This window comes from Perca flavescens, chromosome 11, assembly GCF_004354835.1.
Source record: "Perca flavescens isolate YP-PL-M2 chromosome 11, PFLA_1.0, whole genome shotgun sequence".
NCBI lineage: Eukaryota > Metazoa > Chordata > Actinopteri > Perciformes > Percidae > Perca > Perca flavescens.
Window position 1 is genome coordinate 33,536,429 of NC_041341.1, and position 20,201 is coordinate 33,556,629.

Sequence of the window (20,201 nt, forward strand, 5' to 3'; positions counted from 1 at the left end):
CTTTGTTTTTACAGCTAAAAAAAACTGACCGTATACCATTTCATTATACAGAGATTTTAGGACGTCAGAATGCTGGCTGGCAATTATGAGTGAAGGGATGGTTGTCAGCACACGGGTGGCTTCACTTTGGCATGTTTATGTAAACCTCATGTCAGCCTTGTTACACGGGAAATGTCGGTAGAGGGAGAAAAAACTGCAGCGCTTCTCCAGGAACATTTAGTTATAGTAGAAATAAGAAAAGTTTCATCAGGATAGATTAGATATTAACTGCTGAAACATTCATAATACTGTAAATACGCAAAACGTTTGACTAAAAAATGTTGTCCTTCCGAGGGACATGGATGTGTTCGAATGTTTATTTATATACCCAATATACTAAACCTAGAGTATGTATCTATATGTGTACATTAATGTCGCCTGTTTATGTATCCATCTACAGTATAGAACTATTTCTGTCATTTGGTTTCACCCTACCGGTTGAGTGACTATACCTCCGTTTGTTCCGGTGCGTCAGGGTAAGTTGCATAATTCAAACTTCAAAAAGGGTAATGTATTTTTTACGCATCATATTATATACGAAAAAAAACGCCCTGATCGCAATGGCCGTTTGGTGGTAGATGAGTTTGCTCGAGTTCTAAATAATGAGTTGCAATGAGATATTTATTAACACACTTTACAGCCGCCTTTTAAGTATTTCAGGAACATGTTCATTGTTAAGTAATTATATTACAATTACATAAAATCATCTATCAATTTGTTTTCGTCCATATAAAATCAAGACTTTGTTCTTGTAGCCACAATGAGTTGAGTGGAGGAGAAATAGCAGAAAAGTCATGTTCTTTCTCTTGGACCCCAGTACAGTAGCTGTGCTTAACACCCTGGATCATATAATAAACTAACTTGAAATGTTCTCACTCTCATTTTTTTTTAGCAATGTCTTACGTTGCGCTAGATAATTTCAGCTAATACTTATAATAGTGGAGAGGAAAAATTCCGATAAAAAGTTATGGACTGACTCAGTGCCGAGAGATGCTGACGGCAGTGGAGAGGAAAAACTCTGATAACAAATCCCAAATGTCACACAGCGTTTGTGGAATCTGGCAAAACAGCCACCGAGGATGAGAGGATGCTTATTGTTTATTAAAGCTCTTTTTAGGCCATGCTTTTTAAATTATAGTCCAAATCATCGGGATTTATTGGCTACTTTGTAAGAATCCCATAAACTTTTGCGGAGAGCTGCTGGCCATTAGCGACGTGATTTAAAAGTAATATCTGTAAAATCTGCCCTCCTCTGAAACATCAAATCCCACAGGTCGGGTATAGAATGACTCAATAGATATGCTGCAGGCAACGTCCAACCCTTCCAAGCACAGATACATGGCTGGCATGGTCAAATATCAAAGACAAGTGCAATGGGAGTCCGTCAGTGATAGTGAGGCCCTCTGCAGGGTTTGTCAGCACTTTATAATTGATGGAATGAGCGGCAAGATTATCTTTTTTGGGGGGGAAGGGGGATCAAGATGTTGATCAAGATGTGACTGAAAGTTTTGTATTACTTCCAGTAAGTGCTAATAATTCTCGCTGTCTCTGTAGGCTTCTAAACCCCAAACTACATAACATGACATATTCCAGCAGGAATTTGATCCGAAACTGGGGGAAATGAACAACATCACAAAGATCACAGGTTTCCTTATGTTAGCATGTAGCTACATGTAGCAGTGTATGGAAAGACTGCAGTGGCATGCCTGGAGCAGATGACCATATAAAGAACTCAATATAAACACCAGCATTGTAACAATATATATGACAGAAAATAAGGAAAAGCATAATAGGTCCCCTTTTAAGAAGTAAAAAATGTTTTTGAGGAATGAAATGGATTCACAATAACACATTCTGGTTGCACGTCCTGTTTCACAAGGACATGCAACACTGTCAAAGGCAGGCTCTATCAGGTACAGAGGAATTTAGGACGCAGTGCCTGGACTAAAGAGGTGTGTGTGTGTGTGTATGTGTGTGTGTCTGAAGGAAATTGATTCAACAGGGTTATTAGACCTCAAGGCTACATGCAATGTGTTTTGGTGTGCAACATTATATGTAAACACAACCTTTGTTTGTTTATAAGAAAACTTTAAGGTAAGAACCTACACTTATTTACATATAAAGGTTATGGGTAGTTAGAAACTGCACAACAGCACTCAGAAGTAACTGCAATATAACAATTTTTCATAAATTTGATTGCTTTTTCTTTCTCCTTGTCTTTCATGCTGTAAAGTCATGAAAAAGCTTTACATTATTAAAAAGTGAGACATGAATATGTACATTTTCTAAGCAGTTTTACCAATTAACACACTTCAGTTTGTCTTCAGAATCCTCCTTTTTGCTCAGTATTTGATTAAAAGCAGCTACTGCAGAGTTTGTGCTTAACTGGCAAAGCTGAGGAATCCGGGTGCGGCAGCCAGACGTTCACTTAGACACAGACAGCTATGAAGACCAAAGACCAAAGGAACGGAGTGTTCCCATACATGGTGATCTTCTCGCTATGCCCGTCTACACAAACCAAATCCTCTCTAGTGCAAATTAACTTTGTTACACACTGCAGAAAGGTCTGGCAGCAGTCACAACCTGGCTACCTTTCGGTTTGTTTGTGACATACTGTGTGGTGTAATGCAATGCCTCACCTCTCACTGTGATGTCACTCATTTTGATTGGCATGATTTTTTTGGACTGCTTTAATAGCTTCCTGTCTGGTGAATGAACAGAACCCCCCCGGGAGAGCTGACACACACACACCCACACACAGTGCAGGAAGAGAGAGTCATTTGGGGTCAACATGCTGTAAAAACACTGACATATCACTTTTTAAGTTGACATAGTTAAAGGAATACGCCACCGTTTGTTGAAATAGGACTTATCACGGTCTACCCTGGCTGTAGAGAGGTGGGCCAACTCATTTTTTGTCTCAGTGCAAGTAATTAGGTTGTTTTTTTGTCGGCTCACTTTTACTCACAACATGCTAACCGGCAACATAGGATTCCATTCACTACGCTAAGCTAACTAGGGGGAGCGCTGCCCGTGTTGCACCAGACTAAAACAATGCATGCGCAAAAAATGCATTGGCCCACCTATCTACAGCTAGGGGAGACAGTGATAAGCCCGATTTCAACAAACGGTGGCGTATTCCTTTAATGTGTTGACAAAAAGCCCAGTTGTACGGCTACTATTTCATAATACATGAACACAAAACTGAGGCCACACGTAACCAACAGTCACACTTGCAACGTAAACAAGGGCTTAGTAACATGCATCCGCCTGTAACAGGTGAGACCCCTAAAAAATGATAGTAAAACGGGGTGCTGTGACGTTGCTTCCCTTATGTCTAGGCACTCTTAGATCTCTCAACAAGGTAGGTTTTAAAAAAGGTACATCATTTTGCTAGATGTTTATATTTCTGTCTGTGGACATATGTTGTCACCGCAATAGCATCACAACTGTAAAATATGCAGTCACTAAACCTTAGGTGTGTAGTTGAGGTCAAAGATGGTCTCTGGTTAATATTAAAATATTGATGTGTATTGAATTGCAGCTTCACCCACAATAGGAAGTATTTTTTAAAAGTATTTTGCTATTAATGCACCATAGACTTCAGGTTGACACTTCTGCAATGCCTACTGCAATAAATTTGCTTTACTTGAAATCATGTGAGGATTTGTAAAACCTTGCAGAAAAAAACAATTCTTAGTTTGACACAAACTAAGAATTATAATAAATCAAAGTATTGGTTAATGTAAATGTTGAGAAAACACACTTAACAATAAAAATATAACACTTCTGTTATGCACCGTCTGTAATTTAGGTGTACTTGGTTAAGCAAAAACAAAGTCATAATTATTGCCAAAATAAACTATTTCATTCTATAATCCCATGTGGTTTTTACAAGATTTAGGCATGACAGTTTTATATGTAAACCACATGAAGATCTGTACCTATTTATAGACTGCAGAGGCCCTGGATGAAAACAACAGTTACCCAAGCAGCAAACAGTGGCTCCTTCGAATGGAAAACAAATAGCTAAAAGAAAAACCTTGGCAGGTTAAAGTTTTTGAAATTGAAGAGGGACAGTGTTATCCTGAAACTCACAAACAGGGACAAACCTGCATGGACTTATACAGAAAAATGCCAACTCCTTTGCTAGCCTCTGGAGTGCATGAAAATTCACATTGGAAAAAAGAAAAGCTCGTCTTTACAAGCAAAGACCGACTCTGTCCATCCTTTCTACTTTAGGAAATGCAGGATGGACACAAGAAGGTTCTTGGAAGGTCCATTTTAGAAGAGTATGGAAACAAAATTTGAACTACTACAGGAAATCTTCAGAAATCAAAAAGTGGCTCACTGTCTGGAACATCTGAAATATGCGGCCCAGAAACAGCACTAAGAAGTGTGACATCAAGCATTTTATTTCTGGAGATCAGGCTACTCAATGAATAAGCAGGAAATCTATTTGCCTTAGATAGCTAACTTAGAAACATGTCTTATGAGCAATACAAATTATAATAATAATTATGTTTGAGTCACAATAAAAGATTTGTTATATCAAGATCATTTAATTTGTACCTGATTTATTGAAGGCCCTGCACACCAACAGGTGTTTTCAATCACTCTGGTGGATTACACTTCCAGCCAGGTGGAAGCAGGGTGGGGCTATTTGGAAATTGTGGGATGTAACCAATTTATATGTACTGTACCACTAAGGAGATTTCAATCCAGAACAGACACACACCCACACAGTCACAACACCTGTGTGTGTGTGTGTGTGTGTGTGTGTGTGTGTGTGTGTGTGTGTACACTATGGGTTCAGGCAACCTATACTGAAAGGAGAAGGGTTTCTTTTTTTTTTTTTTTTTTAAAATGGTTCCTGCGTTATTATGGAAATTTGACATGTCTTGTATAGGAGCCCTGGGTTAATACCTTAATTATTCCAGTTTATACAATACTTATGTGGTGCCTATTTCTGAACAAGTCAGCAAACGTGGGCAGGTATTTCAGGTTTTCCAGGCAATGCAGCTGCAATGTGTATCCCCTGGGGGGGGGGAAGTTTTATGCGAGTGGAGTCAATAGTCTCGTAAAATGGGCGGGTGCAGGCAGCAGCAGCAGCGGGGCGGTGACAAAAAGCTGCGCTCAAGTCGGACAGTTTGCGGCCGTTTCCAGCAGCCTTCGGTCTGAACCGGAAGTCACAGAAACACTCACATCCTGTTAGGTACAATTTAATAAAATGTTATCAGACCCATTTGCTTATGACAGACAGTGTAGCCTGTAAAAATGTTCTGCAGGCAATATGTTGCTGATGTTAATATACAACAGACTGTGGATGATCTGTAATCTGAACGGATAATGGGTCCTATCTTGCACCCAGTGCAGCGCAAAGCCCGATGCAAGTGTCTTTGCTAATTTCAGTTGTCAATTTCCCGTCCAGCGCCCACGTCGTTTAAATAGAAAATGCACCTGCACCCATCTTTGTACCTATGGGCGTGCTGGTCTTACAGGGAGGTGTGTTCAGGTGCATTCAGGGCGTATTGCCATCTTGAGGCAGCTGGAAGTGATCGCGCCATTGACCAACAAAAACCTGGTCTAAAGTCAATAACGCAGCATTTCATTGTTCTTTTAACAGCAAATTAGTACAATGCTCCTAGGCTCGTGCACAGCGCGCACACACTCTGCTTGTTACACAAACACACACAAGATTACAAATAAAAATATTACGGTACAAATGCGCCATCATAACAGCAATGCGCCAAGGTCCAAACACGCCTGGCTTTTAAAGGGAATGGGAGATGATCTCCGATGGTTTATTGCATGTTACGCCCAAAACACACCTATGAATTAATGAAGACACTAAGAACAGCCCTTTTGAACCATGTGCCCGGGGCACGGACTCTTTTTTCCGCCATCAAACTAGCAAAAGTGGATTTGGACACGCCCTAAACGCACCTGCGCCAGGCTCTTCACGGCGTGTGCTTAGATTGTTAAAATGGAGCAGTTAGTCTCTCCGACGACTAAACATCACCATCAGCTCAAAATCTCTCCAATTCAACAAAAATTAAAAGTTTAAATAAACATCATAGTGTTAGATCAGGTGAGAGCCAGGCCTTTCCCATCATGCCCTGGGTCTTGCAGTCGGTGGAAAGCAACTGCGTCGCCTGGCTCTAAAAACTGCGGCCGCCTGGATCCCGTGAGGTTATGGTGGCCCACGTGTGCATGACGTCAGAGCAAGTCGCACATGAATCTAACCGGCATGAATTGGGCGGCGATCGATTCTACACATGCCTGGCTCATTTCGAACAAGTCTATTAATAGCCACACAGCTCATTTGTACCTCAGGGTCTTGTAATTGGTCAATTATGTCCTGATTGCAAGTTTCAGTTAATTGTAAAAAATAAATAAAATCTGTGTATAAAGTTAGCATACAAAGAAGGACAAATTAGAGATACATAGCAGGTGTAACCACTGAACATCTTCTACATTTTGTGGACTACCCTTACTACACTAGAGGACTGCTGCTGCGGAGAGGTCATCCCACATCCAAGCATGGGAGGAAATCCCCTCTCAACGTCTTCCTCCAACAGCCTGATATCTTAACCCTCCATCAGTCACTATTGCCAAGGAGACATGTGAGCAGTAGCTCAGTGAGTCAGGAGCAAATGACTGAATCGTCTGTTGGAGAAGTACAGCTCAACAGAGTTAGTTCAGCCTCCAGGAGTAGAGTATTTCCACTCAGTTATACAATTGAAATCAAATAAGGTCAGCCTTTTCCTCTCTAAAAAATCCAGGAGAAAACCAATTATCTAGCATTACAGGCTTTGAAGACATGTGACATGTGATTACTGGCTCACCGTGAAATGTGAGTGCCCCGTCTTTTTTTAGGCCGACATGATAATATGATCACATACAGTGCAGTGAACCATCATATGGAACAAATACGGGACAGGGTTTCCATTCAAGTCAGCTTTTTGACTTGAAGAATTGACATGAAGAAATCACTAATTCTTTTTAGAAATGCTGACTTCATAAGCAATACAACACACCACTGATCAATTCAGTGCACTCAGGGGGTTTTCTTCTACAGCTTTTGGCTATTTTGACCAGTGGCTAATGGTAGCCATAATTCCATACCTGAATCAGATTTATTGGCAAGTAAGTTTGCACTTGCAAGGACTTTGCCTTGATGTATAAGGTCCCTACAGTGAACAATAAACATGCTGAAAAGGGAATAAACAATAAAGCAAAGTAATGCTACAGTCAAGAACGTAAATACAAAACAGATATATTACAATAAAAAGCATGTAAAAAGACGCTATAACAAATATTTGCAATATAACAGTTTTAGGAAGGAAAAGAAGGATGTGCAGAGTGTGCAAAAACATTGATCAGGGGATGTGCAAAAGTTCCCAGCATATAATATATGTACAATGGCCAGGGATAATAGTCAAGGGTGTGTGATAATGTGACATGTAGTGACTGTGGGTGGGGGGTCAAGAGTCAGTGGGGGTCTGAGGCCTTGTTGATGAGGCCTTCTGCAGTCGGGAAGAAACTGTTGTTGTAGCGTGAGGTTTTGGTCCTGATGGACCGCAGCCTCCTGCCGGTGTGTGTCCGGGGTGCAAATTTGCAAACCTAGGATGGCGACAGAATGTTTTGGCTTTACAGCACCCCCAACTATTTTTATTGGTCGTCCCAACTGCTTCTTTAATGGCAGCCTACTGTGACATCCTAATCCAAGATCCCGCTGAAACTTCTTTCGCAAGGAAGAAGATCCTACTAAAGCTCCTTTCGTGAGGATATTGAAGTAAGTTGTTAAGTTTTACTTTTTGATTCAAGATGACTTTGTGCCTACACATCCAGCAGTCAAAGTGATAGGAAGAGAATTTGCGAATCCTATGATGGCGATGGATTTATTTGCCTCGCGAAAGGAGTTTTAGCAGGATCTTCATCTTCGCGAAAGAAGATAAAAGATAGAAAGAAGAAGTACAACCAATGAAATTAGTTGCTCTTGGTTCGGGCAAAAACTTCTGTCGCCATCAAATGGAGCCATTTTGATGCCATCAAGCCATCACCCGCTGTTAGCATCCCATTGACTGACATTCATTTTGGCGCCACTTTGACAGTGAATAACTTTACATCTGAAGCGTTTAAAGACTATTTGTCCGTTGTTTATTTCTAAAGAAACACAACAATGTATAAAAGGCTCCATTACCTTGTATCTCATCTTATGGCTCCGTAGCAGACTTTTCTGTAAAATAAGGCTAACGATTGTGTCATAACCACGCAACTTACTGTTGCATAGTAGAGGAATTACCATACAGTACAGGAGAAGCTCACAGTTTGGACTTACATTAGCTGTTTAAGTTGAATTACTAATGTTAACTAGCATGTTAGTTAGCAATAATTAGCCTGTGCCTATGTTGTTATCTCCTTACATATACCTACACTCTCCATCTCTGCAAGATTGGGAATGATTGAGATTTCTCTTGGCACAGCCAGAAGACTTCCAACTTTCAGACACGTTGCTCACGTCACATCTACATCGTCAAGCTCAGTTGGAGGCTGCTCAGTAACGCTCAGCCATCAGCGGAAAAGGGACTTCTAATAGACTTCACTGGTCTCCATAGAAAACAACGGCATCACATGTCCACTTCTTTAACCGTCTATTGTCACCATCCTAGGATTCGCAATTTCATGCCTGGGGTGGGAGGGATCGGCCCCAACCTTTTTATGCCTACCTCCCATACTTGCTCAGCTAAAGTAAAAGTGCACACTGTCCTCTCTGGTTGAAGGTTTTAAGCTGAGGTGTGCTTTGTTGTCTGTAACCACACCCAACAGTAAATATCATAAGGTCCTGGAGTACATTTGTACATTGCTGCAGCAAGGTGAGCTACAGCCATGGTAGCCACTCTGTGAGGCTGTTCATATAGGCACAGCTTTAAACTAAATGCTAACGCTAGAATGCAATCATGCATTTATTTGGCATGTTTCCATGCTGTGTAGCAGGTCATGTTTAACAGGGTCACCAACTTAGTTTTGCATGTCAACATGCTAATTTGGAGGACACTGTATACATATTTTGACTTCTGAAAAAGAGCATACTAATCTTTTATTTATAATCCTGAATTCACAGAAAGAGTGATTAAAGGAGCAGCATTTAGACATATCTAAGCTGACAAAGCCCCAATGGTTACAAAATATTAAAACTAATTACAGAGGGAAATACTGCACTACACACGAGTTACAGCTGAAATATAGGATGTAAAAGATTTATGATTTTACATTTAACATGAAGTGTAATATAGTAGGATTAATGGTTTGTTAAAACTCAGTAATGGAACAAAATCTGGATTTAAAAAACATAGGCTATAGACAATTTTAAGAAATATATGATTCATTACTAGCGTTTTATAAATTCCAAACCCTATACACTTAAGGGAATCCATAGTGAGGCTAATCCTGAAGCCACAAGCATCAAAAAGTTGGCTTCTGTGGGATCGCTGAGAGTCATGGGATCTTTTTAACATACCCAAGTCGGTCCTCCTCCTTTTTCCTCAGGTCGAAATCTCGCTGGACGACTTCCCAGACATGCTTGGCCTCCTCGTCTGTGAGCTTGGAGAGATCCAGCTTCTTGCCTGTTGTGGTGCCAGGCATGATTTTATTGTTTGATGCCCGTGAGCTGGCAGGCTGTCTCTTGCTGTGCTACATTTGGATAATAATAAAAATACAGTAAGTTGTTTGCAAGCCATTAGTCAGCATTAATAGAGTTTACATGAATGCTTATATTTGAAATGAACTGCTGTGAAAACACTACAAACTTAAAATGAGGTCACTTGCATTACCCCCCAAAAAAAATAAATCGATCAGTGTTGCACTGCCAACCATTCTACGCAGCATTAGGTGCTGAAATTCACAACTTGCCATGAGTGTTAATCAGTTGGTCAGGAAAAGTCATGTCATGTTCACGGTACAAGGCTGTGTGACCAAAGGTTGGAAATAGATTTTCTGTACGTTTGCATGTGAATGTCCCTGAACTCGTCAGTGGGGTCTTGAATTTCATACACAGCTTTCTGAGCCAATATGTTTCACTGCCCTTTGAACTCTTCAACATTGCAGAAAGACAATTTGCCAACACCTAGTCAAATGCTAACAGTCAAAAGGAAGGCCCCATTTACACCCTTTGCTTAACCCATTTTGTTGCAAAAATAACACTGTCAAATTAGGATAGGTTCAGATTTTTTTCTATCATAATAGTATGTCAGTTGAAAGAGACCTTTTCCTAATGCGAATCCACTGTGAGAGATGGGGGACATAATCCATGGTCTTGGTCAAAAAAGTAAATTGCAGGTAGTTGCTCGTCAGCAAAATAACTGAAATATAAGTAATATATAGCATTTAAATAAAGGGCCCATGTGGTCGTTATTTGGTGGGGACAGTGTATTTACGTATACAGTGTACCTTTCATTACTGTCTGTATGAAATGCAAGTCATTCTTAAGCTTAAGCGCCATGATAACAATTCAGGTTTTGGAAACAAACCAACTTGAGTAGGTTTAGGAAAAGATCATGTTTGCGTAAATAAGTATGTATATTAACCTCCTCCCTACGCGGAGGTCGCGTAGGGAGGTCGCGGTCGAGGTCATTTCATGTAATTTGTCTGAGATCAGGCTGGTCAGTCAGCCTGATGTCAGTTTCCTTACGCTTTCTTTGCGTTGTAATTCTAAACTCCGGTGGATTTTTGAGAATTATGGTTAACTGCTCCTCAGATCTCTGCAGGGTAAATCCAGACAGCTAGCTAGACTATCTGTCCAATTGGAGTTTTCAGTTGAATGACAGACAACTTTTGAATGTACACATGTTCCACCAAAACAAGTTCCTTCCTGGGGCTATTTTGCAGAGGCACCATCATTGCATCCAAGGCTTAGCGCTGCCCAAGACAAATTGTGATTGGTTTAAAGAAATGCCAATGAACCAGAGCACATTTTACTCCCATCCCGGAATGCCGTGTGGACTAGCCAGACCCTCCTACGCAGCGCTGTGGAGGAAGGTCTGGCATTGTGAGACTAGTCATGAGCCAATGCCTAAACCTTACATTTTTGAGAAAACTGCGGTCTGTCTTTTAGGCTGCTGTTTTCTCCAAACAAATCGGCCCAGAATAATAAAAATTGATCATAGGTCAGTTATTTGAAGCACTGGTTTAGATTAGGTTGCTTAAAACCTCTGTGGCACATGCATCCGTCCTGTGATCTGGGAAGGTTTGGCACAGTTCAACCATCACATTGCTGAGAGATTTTAATCAAGTCTCTGTTAAATAGAGCCTGGACAAATTATTTCACATGGTCCAGCTTCATAATGCCTCGGTTTTAGAGGATGATGGGACGCCACTCAAGCTGAAAGAGCGGTGCACACATGTACACACATACAGTGTCTCCTCACACACAACTAATACCACCAAATTGCACTTAAGCCCTCTCACATAATCAGTAAAGGAATGCTCAGGAACATCCCATAATTGTCTTGTTTACCAGAGGCCATGTAAAAAAAGTCTCAAACGTCTGGGTAGCCTAATCTCATTTATGCTCATGCGATTGGGCAGTAATTGTAAAAACAAGCATGCAAACATGAGAAACAGGTCACTTCTAAATGGAACAATCTGAGTAAAACATTGTACTCCTACAACTATATAAAATAGTGCTTACAACTTTCCCACATTCAAATATTTACCTTTGAAAACCCAAGCAGTATACAATAGCTTTATTTGCATTTGCTTAGAGGGTGTGAGTAGCTTGGTATCTTACTCTATTATGGGGACATTACAAAAACATGCACTTTACAATTGTATTATTTCATTTTAATGAATATTCCTTATGGAGTATTAAGGATTTACACCTTAGCTAATGCAATCTTAATTGTATAGCATTCTCTACAAAGGATTTCTTGTATTAAAAGGACCTGTTGATGCACACAACTCAACAGGTGCACACTGAAGAACTCCTTGTTTGCAAAAGGAAGGTTCTGCTTGATAACAGGTGTGAGGAGACACAAACCTGGAATAATTTTAACCAACTAAAACAGTAAAGATAAAGCTTTTTAAAAAAAACAAAAAAAAAATGTTTCCCATCCAAACCACCGCATGCTCTTATATGGAGTTTTAAATGCAGCAACCTTGGCTACCATTTTAGTAGATTTAAGAAAGTTGTCACTGTTGGTGTTTGACTAAATACATGAATTAGGTTTCTAATAAGTTGGAATACTTTCGAACATGGTTCTGGCCCAATATGTAATGAGCCCACTGTCACACACCGACAGTTTAAGTAGCACAAATCTCAAGAAAGAAGCAACAACAGGATTAAAATTAACCTCTAACATACCAACACGCGTAGGCATTGACATCATTTTTCCTTTCTCTTAACATCACAAAGGAGATGTATGTAAATATAACGTACCTTAGGGGGTGACAGAGTAGTATGCAGACAGTATATCCTCTGAAGGCAGACCAGGCTGACTGCAGGGCAAACTAAGTAGCAGACAGCAATGCTAATCACATGTCTAGTTAACCAGGATGAAGAAAGGCAGGGAGACAAGCCTCCTCTCCGCCTTCCTTGACTTTACTTCAAAGGGTTTGGCTATGTGCTTTGCCCCCCTTGGCTTCATTGATAGTGGTGTGAAATACATGACTGCTATTGGTTTGCATTGATGTTGGGAAAGGGCTTATCAATCAATTGGTTTTGGAAGCAATTACCCAATTAATTTGGGCATGTGATAGCTTTGACAGTATTCAAGTGTGCACTGATCATGAGGTTATGCAGAGGCGAGTTGGGCTTAAATCCCCAGTCACATGTCATGGATCCTATGTTACAGGGAGGCATGACATCAGTGCAATTAACTATCAAGTGACACCTCTTTAATAATACTGACATTCATGTCCTGTAGCAAAAAACAGTGGGAGGTCCTCTAACGTGTAATGTTACAGCCACAGCATAGGAATGCATTTTTATCTCCGTTAATAATCGAAGCAAGGTTGGTTTAATATAGTTATGAGACTGTTATTTGCACAGTGGGTGGGTCAAAGTTCTTTCTCACGGAGGAATCAGGTTCCATAGATGAAGTCAAACATTTACACATGGCATTATGACTTGGAAGACAAAGTTGCAATTATTTTTATGTCATTACAATTACTCTAATGTGATGTGAAAAAGTTGGAACAAGAAAGGATTGTGACAGAAATGCTCTCCCGGAATCTGATTAGGGCACATTTGAAAGAATCCAATTGAATGTGGAAATCAAAATGGGCTGAATTTAGAAAGCATGTCTCTGTTAATTTATATTAAAAGGATTTGCTCCCATTTCCTACCACCCTACAAAATGTTGATTTGAGCCATGTGACCCTTCCAGCAGTCCAATTTTCTTGTTTGCTCAATCACCAGGCCCTACCATCTTTCTGGTGAGTATATAAACATGAACACAGTCTTTGGAAGTGCTTGGTCACACAGAGTTCTTTTTTACACTTTACATTTTTTGTAAGTTAATTACATTCTGGTGAGTGAATCTGTACAGTAGTTATTTTTAAATTCAGCCACAATAAGGCTGCGCTGGTATTCAGGGCACTATCCTGTTTACAGAAGTAACAGTTGGCATTTTTAATAGGCAGTGCGAGGAAAAAATAAAAAATAAACCCAGTTTTGTCTGTTCGGTACGGCACATTACACCTAACTTGGTGCCCTGTAGAGATTTTGACTACTAGTAGTGTTATAGAGCAATGCTTTCACAAGGCAATGCTTTAAAAAAAGGTAGTGAAGCACAAAGAAGCGAGTAAACAAAACGTTTTTTCAGTTCAGTGTTACGGAGGTGCATTTACATTAATTTATTATATGTGTAATATTTGCAATAAATTATAAACCTATGAAAACAATCCACTCAATTTTTGAGGGCAATTATGTGTAACTCATGCAATTTATAAGGTACATGAATGTGTCATACATGCTGAACTGTTCAGAATAAATGCGCAATAACTTAATACTCTTAATAACACCTAATCATTTTATTGAATTATTAAGTTTTAAAATATGTGTTGAATCAACAAATGCCCGCACATGATCTTGCATAAACCAGCCACTATAGGCTATCAAACATGGAAAACCAAACTGGTTGTATGACAGCAATTGTACAGATTTACATATGACATTTTAAGACTGCAGGTCATGATGTAAATTGCCAGATGAGTGGACATCCCCCTTTAACAACAAGAACTTCAAACAGTCTTTGAATTCCATGAGAAAAAAACTGCAACAAAAGGTTTGGCTTCAGCACAGTCAGCTCCTGCAGTTATCGTCCAGTGTGTGCTAGAATTAACTTCCTCTCATTTTATCTTGGACAGCACCCAATGCAAACAAGCTAGGGTGTCTAAAAAGCCCAAACAGCACATGATCAACAGGTTTGTATGTAGGATTTTCACTCTCCCTGTGCTGGCCTGCAGAATGCCCAGCAAGGCTATTTAAGGCAATTTGAGACTGACGGGATGTGCCACATGCAATATATCAGAGTGTACTGTCAATGTAAAATAAATAACAATTTTACAAAGTTATTTTAGAAAATAAAAAGCAGTAGTTATTTTGAAAGACTACAGGTGACATGTCTCAATCATGGAGGTTTCATTTTGCAACAAAGTCAGAATTGGAGTTAAAGCAACATTGCGTAACATTGGATTTGTCATTAGTTTCCAGGTATTCAGTCATTTAAGCAAAGTATTAAGAAACCGGTTTGTTGTATCATTTTCCTGATGATGGCACTAGATGAAAAGTTAAGGGATCATGGCAGTCCATTAAATAATTCCAGAGACATTTTACTCAAAAATCACAAAAGTCAACCTAATAGTGGTGCTAGAGGATACATCAGTTCACCAAAGTCTTCAGCATACATTGTCTGGGGACCACGACAAAATGTCATGTGGTTGTGGTGACCCACTGTACGACAGACATTGCCATACATAGAGCCATGGCGCTTGCATGGATACACAAGAAAAGCAACACCAACAATAACTTTTGCATTACCTCACAGCAAGTTTTGCGTTCCCTTGCAATTGTTGCATATACTACAGAAAGGAGACATCATGTGACACTTTACACTATGCATTTATTGCTCATTTCTCCTTTTAAAAAGGCAGAACCCTGACAGTATACAGCACGGCTGCAGATGCTCTGCCTGGCTGTGCTGGTTGAAGCTGTGGATAAGAATTTTTAATGCTCAGACTAGGGCTGCAGTTGGGGTTGAATCGCTGATGCTATGATTATGGTAGCAGAACTGTAAATGTACTGCTCCTATTAACATTAGCCAAGAAAGCATTAGTAAGCCACACAGGATTTGAACCTGTGGTGCTTCTGTCAGATATAACGGATGGGTTACGTCCCAGGAGCTCAGGAATACAATATTTTCCTGGTTTAAACTATGAGATCTCTAATACAAATGTGAAACCAAACAATTGGCAAGAACAGAGGACAGAATTTAACTCAAGCACAAATTCTATCAAAACTGCTTCTCTTTTGGGGATGGGTAGGGGGAAAGAAAATAAGAAAAATTATGTATGTTGAATATCTGTGACCAATTCTCATTTTCTCCAAAAAAAAACATGTTTAAAAAAAAATAAAATAAAAATGTGCTTCTCTTTTTATTATGTAGTTTTGGAGCCTGACGCCCTCCCTCCCCCTTTTTGTGAGATTAGGCCCTTTTAATACAAGAGTTTACTTTGAAATGAACTTGCTGATTATTTCCTCCTAGTTTATCATTTGAGTTTTGGCCCTCCTCCCCTGTAATCATTGCAAAGCAGGAAGAAGGCCCATTTACAATGGCTGTAAATGGAGCCATAACAGCAGGAAAACACCCTCCCCAACTCCAAAAACAGGAACAAAAGAGCCAAACCATGATACACGTTTATTCTTTAAGCAGTTATACTTTTTATTTTTATTTATTTTAATTATTGAGTGCCTGAAATTGTTGTAGTTTAAGTTTTGAAAAAAAAAAAAAAAAAAAAAAAAACTGGTCATTTCCAAGGTGCATTATGCACTACATGGTAGGTGGAGACTGGTTTCATTATTAATTGGTGGTTGTGGTCACTGACTTTTTTGAATCGTTCATCATACTTAAAAGTGAAGTAAGTCTGCAGAAAGGAACGGGGATATCAATGTTATAGTCAAAGATTTTTTGTGTGTCCTCTAATGGAGATTATAGAGCCAGTTTCATGGGAATCCCCCATTTAAAAAAAAGTAAGAGGCTTTATGCTGGTTAAGTTTCCATTCACACATTCAGCTGGGCACTGCTGCCATCAATGCATTTTTTCTAAGTGAAAGCTGTGAGCACCAAATGACAAAGGCTCATTGTAAAGACAGCTTATTTTACGGTGTCACACGTTCCCTACAATAGAGGGAAAACTGTCAGACTTTTTCCTCTTTCTTGTACAACATTCTGAGTGTGAAAGAAAAAAAAACAGACAGAGGAAGTGGGAATTCTCTTCAGCCTCAAATTGGTCTGAGGCATCAGTCCAACAACGGCATCAGTCATTACAGCAAATGAAGAGACAAGAAAAATAAGAGCATATATACAAAGCCCTCTGGTGGCTGCAGGAATTATGAATCTGCGTCTGTCTGGAGCAAAAACGCGGGCCTTTGAGATCATGGGTGCTTTCTAAGAAAAGGATACAGTGTTTGAGCTGGAGAGTAAGCAATAAGAGTTGCTGAGTGGAACATCAAGCCATCATGGAGCCAAAACTGCATATACAATTATTGGTGGTTGTTATCTTACAGATCTTCTAAAGTTTCCAAATGTTATCTGACAGAATTGATCAAGTTCTAATACTGAAACGAGTCCTTTTGCGGGGGTTGTGATGCTAAAAAAAAACAAAAAAAAACAAAAAAAAAACATATCCACTGATTTACAGATGTCTCTTTCCTTAAGTAAGTCTATATGAAAAAGTCTTTTTGGGTCACAGGGTATCACGTGATGGGCCAGGAGTTCCACTGTTTGGCCACTTTGTTTAATTTGCTTCAAAGCCCGGCACATTCTGGGGGCCCGTTTGACGTTTAGTTTAGACAACTTGTTGCATAAGTACTAAAAAAGTACAGCTAGGTTATAAGTATCCTGCTTAGACTTCTACAGTTGACCGCACTGACTCAAACAATGTGAAAGCTTATAAGTGACGCTCTTTAACACTGTCAAGTAATCATAGCTTTTTCACTGACCTGTGGGAGTGTCAGTGCACTATATGAGGCTAGAAGTTGGTTAGCTTAGCTTGAAGACTGAAAAAGGCAAATGGCAGTAAAAGGCAGTTCGTACTGAAATAAAGAGTAATAGGGGATTCCTACCAGACATAACTGCTTAGACTTTGTGAAACCCATCCCATTCAGTTGATTACATCCCTAGCCATCTGCAGATATGAAAAACATCTGCAAATTGGAAATGCTGCACCAATGCATCATGATGTCCAAAGATCCACCTTCAGCTTGAACAAGACGCTAACCACACAAGCTTCTGTACATATCAAAATAGTCAGATATAACACTGCATTATACTGGATTTGTGTTAAAACTGACATTGTGTGGGATAGAGAGATTCTGGGAATGCATTTTAATTGGAAAAATACTAAAAGAAAAAAAAATCCCTTCCAAACTCTGTATCATTGAGAGTCATCTGTTCCCACAATGCTTTCTCCAAAAGGTTACCGGGGGCAACAGCTGTGTGCATCATTGCGTTCCTTCCAAGTTGTCTGGCAAAAGGGTCAAGCCATGAGATCTCTTGCAGTGATCAGGCTGCGTGTATTGTTAAACTTATTTCCAAACTTAGCAAGCAACCATTGAAGGGTGGCGTAAGTAGACATTTCTGTAAATGTGCCAGTGTTAGCCAGCCGGCTAATTTTCAACTGTAGTCCTTTGGCCAGATCATTTTAGACCAGAGCAACAAGAAACAGCAAGACATTAGTACAGGTTAAAACTATACAGAAAGACCACCACACAGCAAATTAAAATCAAAAGCAATTGTGTAGTTACTTACTCAGTCGATAACGGTCCGTCTGGTCCCTCCGGTCTGAGTCTCTGCAGCTCCAATTTATTTTCGGGACATGGAAAACAAGTTTCAAGTACAGCCCTGTTTATCAGATAGGGGAAATCTTCAGACTGTACAAAACACAGCGTCTCTTGGGTGTCGTGACACAACAGGTCCCACTCCGTGCAACACAGACTCTCCTGTTGGGGGGCCATAGCTTCACAATGTCCGCAGGTACACCACCAGTTTCCCCAAGTATGAGGCTGTGTTGCCACACTGACTACCGGTAGCTCTCGCTCTCTCTCGTAGTCCTTTCACGGAGCTCCCGCAGCTCTTCGTTCAATAAACTGTCTGTACACTTACAATGTTCTCAATGCCTCTGTTAACATTTAGGGACCCCCATTATGCTACAGTTCAAGTTTGGTGATATTTAGAGCCTTTTTAGTGGTATAAATAGTGATTTGTTTTTCCCTTCACTGTCCCCCGAATACTAGTGTTGTAAGCTAATCAGCGTTCCGTGCTAGCTTCTTTCAAGCTCCAAACATTTGATTAGCATGAAAACATATCCCAGAGAGCGATCGAATGGGTACACATCTGTTAATAACCCCTAGGTCCGTTTTGCGCTGGAATTGTCCTTTAAATGAGATCTAAGCAGTCATAGACTGGAATTATCCTTTAAAAAGGGCTTTTGAGGGTTCAGGTAAATAATAGTGCTAGTTGTAGGACTAGCAGGCTAAATTATTAAGAAAATACTGCAATTAAGTTGTGCAATTAGTGAGCTTTGAATTAAAGCAAGTAAATAGTAAAAAGTGAATTACATCTGCGGTTGTTGCTGATTCGTGTGGATATTTACCTTAAAAGCCACATTAAGCTTTTTCCTGTCCTCTAATGGGCAGGAAGACTCAAAACCAACCTCTCAGCAATGAGTCAGTCACAGCCTGGCTCTCTGTCCCTCATCTCCAACCACATGGCCCATTCCTTAAACTACATCAACTACATGCCCTGGACTTCCACGTCACCTGACTGCCACACCCATCCATACACACCTGTTCCCACTTCACTAATCAGCTCTGCCTGGCCTTCCCCACCCACCACATCACCTGCATCTCATATTCCCTCATCAGCCACTCCATGCAGCGTTGTTGCATTGCTCTTTGGAGTTTTGGTGCCTGCTACATACCTGCCTTTGGACTCCCTGTAATCCTTTTTATGTGTAACCAAGAGATATCAAACGCACAGTCCCAGAGTTAACGGGGCCCAGAGACTGCTACGCTAAAAGTATAGAGTTTATTAGTATCAGAGAGAGGCTGTATTATATTGCTTATTCACAGCATGCTAGGTTAGCCTGAGCCACACATGAAACACGCATGCAGAATGGCTCCTACTAGTCGCCGCCCCACTCTAACACAGCAGAAACACCCCCCAAAAAAAAAATACATTTGTAAGGGATATGCAATAAAATAAATATACCTTTCGAGCCTAGAACAGTCAATTTTTCCTATCCAGAGACATGCAGGTGACTGGAATCTACGTTTATAAAAAAAAACAATGTTGATATCATAAAATATACTAAAAAAAAACAATTAAAAAGTTACATTCAGCATGAGCATACCTTAATTATTGGCTGATGTGCTTAAGAAATCACTACAATTGTTTGTCCTTCACCAAACATGATATGGGAAATATAACAAAGAACATGTTTTACCATTTAATAAGAAACATTTAATGCAGTTTAAAAAAAACAACAACTTCCTAATAAAACAGTTTAGGCACATTTTAGTTTGGGAAAAGGGCCTACCAAATTAAACACCAAACAAAGGCTGGCCTCAGCTGCTCTCTCAGGTGTGTCTCGGTGCAGGAAGAAAGGCCCAGCTAAGCTCTCCACCCGCTTTTATACACTCTGCCCCTTGTCTGAGTCTTTCCTGTTTCCTTCCCTCTCACATTTTAAATCATTGAACTGCCCCATTCTGCCTGCCCTCATCTGCATTTGTCACCTTCTTCTGCTCTCCTTACCAATCAATCCTTCCAGAAAATGCGGAATTTTTTTATGATTGTTGCGGGCAAAAATCCTTCATTATGCAGCACGTTTTCTTAAAAAATGCAATGGAATATGTGGGATATTTATGCAATTTAATGCGA

General features: G+C 40.0%; 1 protein-coding gene across 11 annotated transcripts in view; it reads right to left on the reverse strand.

Moving 5' to 3' along the window:
* Window positions 1-19,927, reverse strand: part of mlphb (melanophilin b) — a 52,262-nt gene extending 32,335 nt beyond the window's left edge. For 4 of the 11 annotated variants that reach the window (XM_028592195.1, XM_028592194.1, XM_028592193.1 and 1 more), the window contains exons 1-4: window positions 19,861-19,927; window positions 19,533-19,589; window positions 18,072-18,118; window positions 9,563-9,735 (exon numbers count right to left, since the gene is read on the reverse strand). In XM_028592195.1, the coding sequence (XP_028447996.1) occupies window positions 9,563-9,687 (125 nt within the window). In that variant the 5' untranslated portion in view covers window positions 9,688-9,735; window positions 18,072-18,118; window positions 19,533-19,589; window positions 19,861-19,927. Of the gene's footprint in view, window positions 1-9,562; window positions 9,736-18,071; window positions 18,165-18,915; window positions 19,330-19,532; window positions 19,590-19,674; window positions 19,722-19,860 lie in introns of all 11 variants that reach the window. The other 7 variants (XM_028592185.1, XM_028592189.1, XM_028592188.1 and 4 more) reach the window with 7 other exon arrangements.
* Window positions 19,928-20,201: the final 274 nt, after the last annotated feature.